This window comes from Notolepis coatsorum (genome assembly GCF_963971535.1).
Source record: "Notolepis coatsorum genome assembly, chromosome: 4".
Classification (NCBI taxonomy): domain Eukaryota; kingdom Metazoa; phylum Chordata; class Actinopteri; order Aulopiformes; family Paralepididae; genus Notolepis; species Notolepis coatsorum.
The window spans coordinates 82,564,561-82,578,953 of record NC_140168.1 but is presented as its reverse complement, the minus strand read 5'-3'; the positions used below and the strand labels follow the sequence as shown (position 1 = coordinate 82,578,953).

The 14,393-nt window shown below is 42.9% G+C and overlaps 1 protein-coding gene across 1 annotated transcript in view; it reads left to right on the top strand.

Moving 5' to 3' along the window:
• LOC311226583 (venom phosphodiesterase 1) overlaps window positions 1-9,433 on the top strand; it is a gene marked incomplete at its 5' end in the record, with an annotated part of 135,561 nt that extends 126,128 nt beyond the window's left edge. Inside the window, 4 exon segments of the mRNA XM_084312003.1 lie at window positions 5,439-5,516; window positions 5,865-5,997; window positions 6,485-6,641; window positions 8,577-9,433. Coding sequence (XP_084168129.1) covers window positions 5,439-5,516; window positions 5,865-5,997; window positions 6,485-6,641; window positions 8,577-8,753 — 545 coding nt within the window. The 3' untranslated portion in view covers window positions 8,754-9,433.
• Window positions 9,434-14,393: the final 4,960 nt, after the last annotated feature.

The following is a 14,393-nucleotide window of genomic DNA, read 5'->3' as shown; positions in this document are numbered from 1 at the left end:
GCTGACGTTCAGGGAGAGGCTGTTTTCCTGGCACCATCCCGCCAGGACCTTGACCTCTTCCAGGTAGGCCCTCTCGTCGTTGGCAGAGATCAGGCCCACCACCACTGTGTCGTCAGCAAATTTGATGATTGTATTGCTACTCCGCTGAGCCACACAGTCGTGTGTGTACAGGGAGTAGAGGAGGGGACTCAGAACACAGCCCTGGGGGGCCCCTATGTTGAGGGTGATGGATGAGGAGGTGCAGTTGCCTGCTCTCACCACCTGGGGTCTGCCAGTCAGGAAGTCCAAGACCCACTGGCAGAGGTCATAGTTCAAGCCCAGGTCCCTGAGCTTGGCTATGAGTATGGAGGGGACTATGGTATTGAATGCCAAGCTGTAGTCGATGAATAGCATTCTCACATAGTTCCCCTGCCTCTTGTCCAGGTGTGATGCTGCTGTGTGCAGCACATGGGCTATGGTGTCCTCCGTGGACCTGTTGGGGCGGTATGCAAATTGCAGGGGGTCCATGTTGATGGGGAGGGAGGATGACATGATTTATTCCATTCATGTCTTGATTATAATGGATTATTTTTTGTATTATTATTTAAAGAAATTGCACTTTTATTGATACATTTGATCTAGCAGAGGTAAATTCTTTACAATAATTGTTATGGCTTTATTGTTTTAAAATAAAGTTGTGGGTCCACCAGAGTGACAAAGACACCAACACCACATAAGGATCACGGAGGTTTATGTGGGCCCCCAGAACAATGGGGAATAGTTTAATTTCACTATTTCACTATCGCTAGATTTTGAGAATGTATAAGAAAGACTATTCCGATCATAGGTTTCACACTCTTCACCATTATCTCCTCAACTACTGTAAAGACAGTGTTGTGTAATTCTGGAATAAATCATATCCAACAACAAGAGTGCAATCCAAGAATTTGAAGTGCCTGCCAGCAGTGTTGTAGTCGAGTCACTAAATCTCGAGTCCGAGTCTTGAGTCCCCAGTGTCTGAGTCCGAGTCACCAAAGAAGAGCCCGAGTTGAGTCCGAGTCGAGTCCCCGTTACCCTAGTCCGAGTCTGAGTCCAAGTCATCAAGGTTGAGTCCACTCCACTCTGGCAGTCAAAGAGCTGACATACAAATAAAAAAAGGTCTACATTAAAATGACACAGCGGTCACCGTTTCAAAGGGAGTTTATTTACTTTGTGAAACAATAGCCAAACAAATGCACTAGCCATCAATATATTATGCCAAATGAGTATGGCCTATTACCAAAAAAATTATAAAAATGTATCGTTTAACAAGTCCGAGTCCTCGTCTGCACCTTCCGAGTCCGAAAGTCCTGAAAATCTGTCCAAGACTTGGACTCGAGTACTATAACATTCCTCCTCTTCCATAGACGTCCCCACACTTCTCCTCCGCTCCTTCACTGGGCTTCTGTGAGCGTCCAGAGTTTTTTCCAGAGTAAACTCTATCCCCTCAAGATGATGAACCGGAACATCCTCGTGTCGGTCGTATTTGGTCTGATGCTGTACTTTCTCACAAGTATTTATCTTGGCGCCCAAATGTTTACGTTTCCTGTACTTAGGGCAAGACTACTCCGAGTGTAGCACAAAGTAAATAGCTCAATGACCATAAAAGACACAAGAGAAAAGGAGGACCTATTGAGCTGTATTGTTAGTGTTCAAGGAATCATTACACATGGGCAAAACAGAGTCCATTCTCTTCGGTTCAAATAACAAACTCAGCAAGACCGACGGCTTCTCAGTTACAGTGGGTGACAATATTGTCACAAGGAAAGAAGAAATTACCTACCTGGGTTCCATCCTAGAGGCAAATCTTTCCTGTGACAAAATGGCATCCAATGTAATAAAAAAAGTCAACCAACAAACTCGATTCTTGTACCGGATCTCCTCACTGGTAAACAAGAATACCCTGAAGACTCTGGCAGGAGCACTCATTCAAGGGTACTACGACTATGCTTGCACCTCATGGTACCAAAGCACCTCAAAGGCGCTAAAAACAAAATTACAAACATCTCAAAACAAACTGGTCAGACTACTGCTTGACCTTACTCCTAGAACCCACCTCACCCCTGCCCACTTTGACAACCTAGGATGGCTTAGAGTAGATGACAGAGTACAGCAACTTGCAAAGGGCCTGGTCTACAAGATACACTACACGACCAAGGTACCCATGTACATGTCAAAATACTTCCCAAAGGTCAGTGAATACCACGATCACAACACCAGAGGGAGCTCCACAAATCATGTTAAACCCAGATTCGGCTCAAACAAGGGACTAAACACGTTTCGCAATTATGCCACATCAATGTGGAACGCCCTACCCAAAGCTGTAAAGGAATGTGAATCACTACCCACTTTCAAAAACACATTCAAAGAACACCTACGGGAGACTGCAATTCGAAACTGGCCCCTACAAATGTCCTAAACCAGTTGTACACTAAATGACCAAGTATGGCTTTGTCAGTATTCCAATGTACAGTGTACAGTGTCGTCGTCCCCCCCCCCCCCCACCTCCAATGTACAGTCCCCCACCCCCCCACCCACCCAACCCCACCCCACCTACCCAAACTCCTCCAATGTACAGTTTCTACGTCAAATGTATATACACTCTTTTCTGGACACTTTTTGTATCACAAACAGTACTGTATTTGCAAATCTGGTATGTCATAAATGTATAGATGTAGCAGTACTGTCTATCTGTATGTCGTGTGTGTCATATATGTTATGATGAATTGAAAATGGGGGACCCTGATGTTAACAAGACGAAAGTCTTTCTCTGGTCTGCATCCCCTTAACAATTGTATGTATTGAGCTGTACTGTACTGTACCCATTCTGCAATCTGTTAATAAACTTTTCAATCAATCAATCAATCAATCAATCACCACCAGTTGGCGGTAGCACCCAGCAGTGATCTTAAGACCGGAAGTATAATTTCTTATTTATGCTACAGTAGCTTGACACGAGCCGACTTCCGTTTTGGAAGTAAAAAAGAAAAAATACAGATTTTGTCCAGCTTTATCAACCTTCACTTGTGAAAAGGCGGTTTTTAAGCTTTGATTGTTTATTGTTTAAAAGGATCCCCATTAGCTGCCACCTAAGTGGCAAGCTAGTCTTCCTGGGGTCCACACAGAAAGACAACAAAAACACAAAACATAACAATACATGAGATACATATGACAATCACAATTCACTTAATTAACAATGATAATCTAAAAACAGTCAAACATTGTAGACATCATTATAAACATCAGAATATTTTGCTCACATATTTAAGTAGTGCATTCTCAGGTGATATTAAAAAAAAAAAATCTACTTTTTCTCCCATTTTTCAAATTTTCTCCCATCCCAATTTCGTATTGTCCAATTCTACCCTCCCCTGTCTCGAACACTGTTAGGCCATGCCTCCCACAAGCCGGCTGCAATGTGGACGAAGCCTTGCATCACGTGTCCCCTCCGGTACACGAGGAGGCAGCCGTCGCATCTTTTCACCTGCACAGCGTGATCTCTCAGCGGCGAGGGTCTGCGTGGGAGGGACACGCCGCCCCCGTCGCTTCCTGATTCTGCTGCGCAGGCGCACCAACCGACCTGTAGGAGTCGCTGTCCACACCGTCCGATCCCCACCCTCCAACTTCCCACCCCTAACACTGCCAATTGCGTTAGTATGAAAAGCCCAGAGCGTTTTCTTGAGTCTCGCGACTGCCGCGGCTCCGCCACTTCCTCGATGTTGATTAGTCGGTCGAAAAGAGTAACCTTGATGAGCTCCTCTCCAAAAGTTGAACTAGTTTCAACTTTATGCCCCAAACGCTGCCGCCGAGGCGCGGCGCTGGGAAAAGGAGCGCGTCTGTCGCATAAAATGACAGAAAGGAGCTGACAACTCATAAAACGTCCCCGGTCGACACAGGCCATAGGCTATATGTATGAGTATTACAGAACCACACATAGTCCACACCACACAGGTCTGCAGGCATGATGAAGACGCACATATTAAAATACACATGCTCAGATTAACCCCTCTGATCCAACACTAAAATTCACACACAACAGTCCTATTTACACATAAACACACGGATGAACCAATACCGAACAACAAGTCCAGGACACACATCGAGTCTAACATTATTATAGTAGTAGGCAAATGCAACATTATCGCCACCGACCTGATGATGAAGATCTGCCCAATTCTCAAAATCTGCATGTGACAGAAGTAGTCCCCACAGCAGGCTGCTTCGCATTCTTTGTAAAAACCAAAATTGGTTAGAAGGCTTAACTTTGGTTAAAGTTTGATTTGTGCCTGCAGGCTGCAGCGCCGCCACGCTCCGAATGGTAAATGCAAGAATAGCATGTTGCCATCTATTACGAGTAGGGTATATCTGCAGTGCCGATATAGGGTATATCTGCAGTGCAGATTTATGCTATTGTCTATTACAGTGAATTAGTGCACAAATCATTAATCATACATCAAAATAGCCTAATTTTATTATTATACACGATGATGATACAGAAAATTACAGAAAAATTTGAAATGCATGGCAAAAATAGCATTTATTTTCAGTAATTTAGAGACCCCCCAAAAATTCACAAATCATGTTTTCAGGGGAGCTGATGTCTGATCTAGGGGAGCCATGGCTCACCGAGCTCCCCCATGATTTGCACCCTGGTCTAGGGTCCAGTACACAATGAACACTTTCTCGCCTTCACCTCTCCTCTCACTACCTCTCACCTCACAAAACTCACAAAACTCTGTAACAACAATCTCTCTCTCTGTACTTCGCTCCTACCTCACCTCCTCTCCACTATACTCTGTCTGTCCTAGTGTTTTATTGCATGCAATGCATATACTTTTCAGTAGGCCAGCAATTTTGGGTTTTCATTAGCTGTAAGCCATAATCATCAACATTTTAATAAATAAAGCCTTGAAATATTTCACTCTGTGTGTAATGAATCTATATAATATATGATTTTCACTTTTTTAATTGAATTACTGAAATAAATAAACCTTTCCTCAATATTAAAATGTATTGAGATGCACCTGTATATATGTATTATTATTATTTTTGGACTCTTAGGAGCTTGTCTTTGCAATACAGTAGCTAATGATCCTAACAAACTAAATTAAACTAAACACAATTTGTATTTCTATGAGCCAAACCAAGCTTTGCATTGCAGTATACTGAATATACTGTACGTCTAGTACACAGTTAGAGCTCTGTATTATGAATACATTCGAACGCATAAAGAACCTAAAATCAAACATGATTGTGACCTCAAAAGTCGGAAATTCGTATCGTAGCGGAATATTCTGTGTATCGTTAAAACCCTAGGAAAACACACACCGCTGGACTTCTCAGAACAGCTCCATAAATGGATGTTTTTGACTTCTCTCCACATCTCTCCATAATAACACCAGTGTTTCTCTCCCTGCCAGACCTGAACGCCACAGAGCAGGAGCAGTATGACGGCCTGGTCATGAGCAACGTGGTGCCCATGTACCCCGAGTTCAAGAGTAAGTGTTATACTTGGTCGGGGAATATCCATCGTTGGGATGCCCTGGACAATATACTTCATAGTAGACTTCATAATAGACAATATATGGACAATATAGACTTCATAATGGGCAATAGATTTCATAACAATGGTAAATGTGAACTGCTCATAATGGACAATAGACGTCATAATTGACAATAGATTTCATAACAATGGTAAATGGTCTGCTTATAATGGACAATAGACTTAATTGCCTCTCCTCTACCTTTCATCCCCCCTCCTCTACCTCTCATTCTTCTCTCCTCTCTCCTCTCCATCTCTCCTTCCCTCTCCTCTTTCCCTCTTTCCTCTCCTCCCCCCCTCTCAGAGGTCTGGGACTACTTCCATAGCACCCTGCTGAAAAAGTATGCCAGTCTGTATAACGGCATCAATGTGGTGACAGGCCCTTGCTTTGATTACAACAGCGATGGGCGACGTGACACTCCAGAACAGATCCAACAGTAAGTCTGACCTCTGGGGACCAGGTGCGTGCACAGCTAGGACCCAAGGGGGACTTGAGCCCCTGCCATTTGGCCCTCAGAGTCCAAAAGTGACCCTTTTTTTGGCTGGTGTTAATTGTATTTAATTTTTATTTATTTGTATTTATTGAAATTCTATCAAATATAAATAATAGGGACATTTATAGTAGTATCCACAAGAAATACACCATATCAATTTAAAACATGTGGTTATGGAGGGTGACGGTAGGGCATTAAATTCCATAGATTCTCTTAGTCTTGATTATGTGACGGGTTATAGGGCCAGCGCATTCCAAAAATATGTCGTTTGGTCAACTGAGGTTCCGTAGTAGATCGCAAAGGTGAACCAGTAAATGGACTGTAAATGGACTGCTCATAATGGACAATAGACTTCATAATGAATGGATGTCAAAATATTTTCAGTATTTGTCGATTAAAGGGGGATACTCTTATTCTGTTCTCCCTCCAGGTTTGTGTCAGGCACCCGTATCCCCATCCCAACCCATTACTTTGCGGTGCTGAGCAGCTGCAAGAACTCATCCCAGCCAGTGACGCTCTGTGACGGGGAGCTGCAGACGGTTTCCTTCCTTATGCCCCACAGACATGACAACTCAGAGAGCTGCAAGGTGAGACAGTGTGCCACACTGCCACACATACAGTATCGGTTGACAAATGGAAGGATCCAGACACGCCTGTTCATGTCAGGGTTAAATGAAAAACATACTGGTCCACGTCGGATTCAGTGTGCGCACGCATCAAGGAGGCAAAAAGGAACGTAATCCTGGTCGGAACAGCGAGGCAGACAATACAATATATTTGCATTTGTTAGTCATGCTAGCGATCTAACCAATCAATTCACGAGTTCAACCCACACAAATGACAACAGACACAAAGGTTAACGGATTCCATAGAAATCGATTAGCAACGATGCAACAGCAGGCGGCTCATTTTCACTTCTGGTCAATGTTAGCATGGTGTTATTCACCGTCAAAGATGGAAAAAAATATATAATAATAATAATAATAATAATAATAATAATAATAATAATAATAATAATAATAATAATAATAATAATAATAATAATAATAATAATAATAATAATAATAATAATAATAATAATAATATATATTCTCCTTTGGTTCATTAGAATTTACTCAAGCATAGTAACAGACACAATATTGCTGGTTCCTCTGGATGCCTCGCAAGAGGAGGGACGTCTGGCAGTGAGAGAGGGCAGGGCAAGGAATAAAATGAATACTGCTGAGATACAACTAGAGGGTGGTGTGACAACGTGAAGGGGATTGTGAGGAAAAAGGTGATGACGGTGATGATGGTGGGAAGGTCGAAGAACAGACAGGGGAAAGGGAGGGAGGCATGGAAGGAGTGAAATGCGTTCCAGGCTGTCCAGTAGGAACCCATGGTGCTAGGAGCTAAACCTCTGAGGACGTGGATGCGGGACTGGTGGATCAATGGTAGAAGGGAGTTGTTTACACAATTACCGGGGGCGTGGGTTGTGTGGAGGATGAATTGGTGAGCGAGGGATAGCCAGACTAGACAGCGGATGAAAGGGGAGATGTGGAGGGATCGGGATCAATTAGAGTTGATCATGTCAACTACTTAGGGGCAACAGTGGCCCTGTGACAACGTCCTGTCCTGAAGAATGATGCGCACGGTCGAAGTTGAGGTGGCCGAGAAGGGAAAGGAGGTCACGTTTGGTGTGGATGGTGGAGGACCTGGAACCCTTCACTGGTACTGGACAGCCTGGCTCATTGGTCTGTGGGTTAACGATGCTTGGAACTCCTCGGCACCGAGGCTGACCCAGAGGAGTTCCAGACGTCCCTTGCATTTATCCGGTGAGAGGGGAACGCCTAACGACTTGAAAATGAAAATCGAAAACATAGTGTTGAGTCCGGACTCCGGGGGGTTAGAGGGGAGGTGATGGTGAGGATATGGTCTAGGAGGTGATGGTGAGGATATGGTCTAGGAGGTGATGGTGAGGATATGGTCTAGGAGGTGATGGTGAGGATATGGTCTAGGAGGTGATGGTGAGGATATGGTCTAGGAGGTGATGGTGAGGATATGGTCTAGGAGGTGATGGTGAGGATATGGTCTAGGAGGTGATGGTGAGGATATGGTCTAGGAGGTGCACGAGAAAGGTGCGGAAGAAGTGGTGGTTATTCTGAAGTATCCAGTAGAGGGCCTCGGACATTCTTAACCCCAACAAACCCTCCCCCACTTTTCCATATGTTCCCAAAATGTCACGACACCCCTATACGTCGTTTGTTCCTGTGGCCCCCACCCCTTCCAGTTTTGTATATAAAGATGTTTCAAGATCCGGTGGGGGGTCTGTCTTCCCATGGTGTCTTAGCTCAGCTAAACACCTCGTTGAGAGTCATCCAGCCTAACTCTGACTATCATTGTATTGATACTTTGATAAATCGTATTAACCAGGTCTCTTTGGACTGAGTATTAGCTCCGGCTATATTTTCCACCACACTACCCCAACCCGCCGTGCATTTCACCGTATTAAATATCGTTGTCTTCTTCTTCCACATGGCCAGAGCGCAGCAGAGACCGACTCTCACTGGGTGGAAGACCACATCTGGTTCCACCAGGCGCGCGTTAGAGACGTGGAGTGGATCACAGGATTGGACTTCTATCAGGGTAGCACTCGGCCAATCCCGGAGCTGCTACGAGTTAAGACCCGCCCCACTGCCGCCATTCGGAGAAGACCTTGAATGATTTGATATACTGAACTATACTTTTGTTTTTGCTCCAATTTTTCACAAGTTGAAATCAAAGATCTAAGACATTTTCTATGTACACAAAAGGCCTATTTATCTAAAAAAAAAATCTGTGTTAGTGAGCACTTCTCCTTTGCTCAGATAATCCATCCACCTGACAGGTGTGGCATACCAAGATGGCCAGTTAAATAAAGGTTATATAAACGTAAATAATTAATTATTAAAATTATAATAATAAATTGCTAGAATGGGTGCTCATTGGAGCACATAATGTCCTGCATCCTCTAGTGGGTCATAAATAATTCCCTCAATGAATGAAGGACAGCATGTATGTACACATATGTTTTATGTCCTCTCTTGTGGCCTTTTGATTGGAATTGATTGTTTTAAAGAAAAGTTGGACACCATCTTACTATGGAGTGATCATGTTTTTAATATGTGATGTTTGTACACTAACTGCCTTTATTACCTTTTTATTTACCTACTGTATGTCCTATTTTATAATGTTGTATGTCAGCCCTTTAAGGAACGGGTGTTGCAAATTAGCTTTGGCTACAAACACTATGATACAGGCATTATCTATGTATTTATATCTGTCCCTTTCAAATCAATCAATCAATATTGTCTGTTTTCATAGAAAATAAATTTTCTTTATATTTTTAGTATTTGTGTGCTCTCACTATCTTGTTTTTATTTGTGTTTTGTTTTAATGTTGTTCTATATGTGAAAATGTTCTGTATGCTGCTTTCTTGGCCAGGGCTCACTTGAAAAAGAGGTGGTAATATCAATGTAAGTATCCTGGTTAAATAAAGGGGGGAAAAAGTCTCAAACGTGGCTGTTATGATTTCTCAAAAAGCCTGACTGAAACACGTGCTGGTTATGACATACAATTAGCGTAGATTTCAATGGTGAAATCCATTTACCGCTCAGTTGTTTGGTTGCTGAGAAAAGAGTGAAAATATAGGTGAATTTTCAAACCGGAAGTGTTCCAAACCGATCGTCTGCAAATCTTGTTACATTGAAAATAGGGATGCCCCGATCGATCGGCCAGCGATCGGTATCGGCTGATATTCAGTATAAATATGAGATTGGGGAATTCCGATAATGCTTTCTAGTCGCCGATTGCGGAAAAACGATCGATGACGTGAAAAACAGGAGACAAGGAGTTTGTGTCATTGTCGCATGTTAACTAACCTAGAAGAACATGTTGGCGGTGTGGAACTATTACAATGTGTCTGAGACAGATGCAACAAATGCCATCTGGACTGCAATGTATGCCAGGATAAAATACCTTGTGGGGGAAGCAATGTAAAAAGTTTCAACACAACAAATTTAATAAGACACTTGAAGTCCCATCACCCATATAGGAGCATGGAGAGTTCGTTAAGCTTCCCGCGGAGAGTACAAACAACCAAAACGGCCGCTGACGCAAACCCCTTTAGAGAGCACCCGTGCGTATAACCGTGATAGTCAGAAGGCTAAGGCGATCACAAGAAAAGTCATGAAATTCATAGGGCTGGACGACCAGCCATTAAGTGTAGTTGAGACGAGTACTCGCTCAGCCCCGCTACACTCTCCCAGCTGGTCGCTGAAAGAGACAACGAGCATGCCGTGAAGACCCGCCCTACTCTGCCTCTGATTCTGTGGGTGGGGGAATGTGATTGGACCAAAGCAGAGTAGACAGACACACAGACAGTGGAGCGGTCGGACATGCACAGACGCTGCTTGTAGTGGATACTGGATATAGCGGAGAATTTCAACTTGTTATTGGCGCTGTCTCACACATAATACAGATAATACAGATACATATACTAATATGTAATAACTAATAATACATATGAAAAGTATAAGTCCAGGCAGAGACAGTTGTGGTTCGCTCCGGATCTGGAACGGAGTCCGGACTTTGAGAATGCCTGTGTTAGACCCACAGTATAATACTGCCAGCTGCTATAACAAAACCAAAAATGCTCATAGACGATCTGTGATCGGTATCGGTGTCAAAAAACGGGCAGGTTATTTCAAATAACACCCACACTCGTGGTTAAAACACAAAAATAACTAACTGGGTTTAAACACACTATAATATAGAAAGAGACAATAAACCACACAATTATAACATTTGCAACACTTAACCCTCTAAAGACAAAACATAGGCAAAAGTTTGTCTGGACATAGAGTTTAGAGCACATTTTCCTCGGTAAATGATGGATATTTGTCTGGGCGTTTTTTAGCAGACAATGTGAAACTATTAGGGCTGTCAAAGTTTAACTTTAACTTTGGAGATTAATTTAAATTATTTAAAGCATTAAAATAAATTAATCTAGATTAATCTATGGAGTGAAAAATCTTCAACGTTATGAACTTTCAGCAGTATATTTGCTTGTTCTTTTTTTGCATTGACTCATGCACCTTTTTGAAAATCATCTGACATGAAGATGGAACATGGAAGATGGAAAGAGGTCTAGCTGGGTCAATGTTGATGGTTTTGTTGAACATTTGTATTTCACAGGAGAGAAACTGTATTCAAAGAAAGCTATTAAAATAGTCTTTGAATCTAAATATACTTTCTTTGTGTTGATTTTACATTAATTCCATGATTTTACTCAAGTAAATATCTGTTACAAGCTTCGATCTTAAATAGAATTTTTAAATTTTTAATCTAGATTAATCTAGATTAATTACAGAAAATGTTTTAATCTTGACAGCACTAGCAAATATACATACATTATGGTCAATATCATATTTGGACCAATATCTTCATGCAATTTACCCCCCCTCCTCCACACACACAAAACAGACACACAAAAGGCCCTTCCATCATATACTGTATAGCTCTCCTCCTTTTCTGTTGTGGTCTCCTATCAATGTCCCTCTCTGCATCTTATCCAAATAGTTACACACATGAAAAATCAACACATGATTTTCATTCAAGATGTACAATAAATTATATAGTTGTCAGACCACTTCAAACCATAATAGCTTCAGGGCGGCTGGGTGGCGCAGCGGACATTGCGCTCGTCACCAACGCAAGAGACACGGGTTCGACTCCGGCTGTCGGCGTTGCCTCCGGCTTGGGCCAGCCGTCATACTAACTCAATTGGCAGAGTTAGCGGGTGGAAGTCGATGGGTGGTAATCTGGACGTTGTGGACAGCGACTCCTACAGGTCGGTTGGGGACGCCTGCACAGCAGAGACAGGAAATGGTGGGGGTAGTGTGAGCCTCCCACAAGTTACACCTCGCCAATGAGAGTCCGCGCTGGCAGGTGAGAAGATGTGACAGGCTGCCTCCTCGTGTATCGGAGGGGACACGTGATGCAAGGCTTCTATCCTCCCTACAACCGGCCAGTGGGGGGCATATGCGAGCAACGTTCAAAGACAGGGGAGGGGAGAATTGGCACAATGGAAAAAAAAAGGAGAAAAAGTGGATTAAAAAAAACATATATAGCTTCAAACGCATCAAATCATATTTGATTGTTATCATCACTGTCCCAGCATTCTGGCTCCTTCTGAGTCCTTTTCATTTACATTATCTGGAGCATCCTCAACATCCACAACAAGTTCCAATGCTTGTTGAACATTATACCTCTTTGTCTTTTTGCCATTTTATTATAAAACCAGGGACACGTGCCTCTCTCTCCTCCATTACGCACAACCAGCGTCTGTCTGATGGCCCGACCTGCGGAGCACACTGGGGTATCTGTGCTGAGTGCTGACCCCTTGCAGTAGTCTCAGTGGCAGCATTTGATGCCATTGTTGTTGCCCTCTGGCGGTAAAAAGGTATACTACATCAATGACTACATGGAAATCAATTGAAAATGCTGGAAATGATTTCCCCGCAAATAATCCTTCTGTTGCCTGATGTGATACACAGACGCTCATCTTTGTGCCTCTGTAACCAGTGCCGTCTGGGAGAAGCGAGGCTGGACATACAGTCAACGTATTCTTAAATAATAGCGCTGCCCGAGGCTGGACATACAGTCAACGTATTCTTAAATAATAGCGCTGCCCCGAGGCTGGGCATACAGTCAACGTATTCTTAAATAATAGCGCTGCCCGAGGCTGGGCATATACAGTCAACGTATTCTTAAATAATAGCGCTGCCCAAGGCTGGGCATATACAGTCAACGTAATATAAAAAAGATTATTTGTTTTTCACTCACCATTGAAGATACTTCTATACGTGGGAGGAAAGTGTTACTCCTTAAGTTGCAGCTGTGCGGAACACACCCAAGTCTGACAGAGAGTGTAACGTCAGCTAGCAGTAGCTGGCAGTCTCCATCCCCCCTGGCTGAGCTAAACACCGACTGGGATGAGTTGCATTAGCTACTGAATTGCTGAAAGGGATATAAGTTAAAGGAAAACAAGCAACACTTTTCCCCGGTGCACGGTTGTGCTGAGAAGCCCAAAACTGCCACGTGAGAAGGTTTAAGCCATTCCTACGTATCTTCGTTTTAGTCCAATCTTTGCTGTATCACTCCTCCCAAGAACTACTAGCTCTCCTGTGTGTCAGTCCAACGGCTGTGATACTTAGAAGGGGGCTGGTCTGGCGGGCGTGTCTACTTTCCGTAGCTCCATTTCTGCAGACCCCTCTCTGATTGGTTGAGGCCATTTCTGCAGACCCCTCTGTGATTGGTTGAGCGAAGCCCCTCTCTGATTGGTTGAGCGATTGGTTTAGCTCGTCACCGGGTAAAAGGCGGATGTAATGTTATCATATCAAGAAGATAAAAAGAAATGTACTACCAGATTCGCGTATAACGTTATTTCGCGTGACTTCGCGGTTTATTCATAATGTTATGCACATTTCACAACACAGCCAGCTGTCAGAAACTGTACATTGTAACGTTATATAATAACGTTATGTTATTTCGCGGTTTATTCACATAACGTTATTTCACGTGACAAGTTCAACACAGCCCAGCTGTCAGAAACTGTACATTGAGGGGGGTTGAATCACTGTTTAGTGTTTACACTCCCCACTTACTGTAACTGTACCATGACGCACTCCCCACTTACTGTAACTGTACCATGTTCTACATATTTGTTTGTTTGTTTGTTTGTTTATTTACACATATAAAAACAGTTACATATATAATACAATATAGTCCACAAGGGATGTGTAGGAGAATTGCCTAAAAACCCTCAAGGGGCTTGCATGTGGCATTCACCAGGAAGCAAAATTACATTATATCAAGATAAATATAAAATATAAAATAAAATCCCCCCCCCCCCCCCCCCTAAACAAACAAACACACACAAGCAGGCCTACATAGACACCGAAGTAGGCACCCCATGCCATACGATTTCTGGTATAGAGAAAACAATCAATGACAGGAAGAATGTATAATAAAACGTAAATACAATAACAAAATACATCAAGCCATCAGACCACAGTTTGTAAAGGAAGTCCATATGGGAAATATTGGTGATCTAGGAGATGAGATTTCAGTGCTCTTTTGAATTTGAGAAAAGAAAATTCCAAAATATGTGGAGGCAAAGAGTTCCACAACTTTGACCATAGAGCAAACAAAACTGAGATTGGGAAGTGCGGGAAAAGGGTGGTCTAAGCAAACAGGAACTATGTGTGGGGTAATTATGAATTTGGTGATTGTGGGCAAACATGTCATGAAAAAAAGGG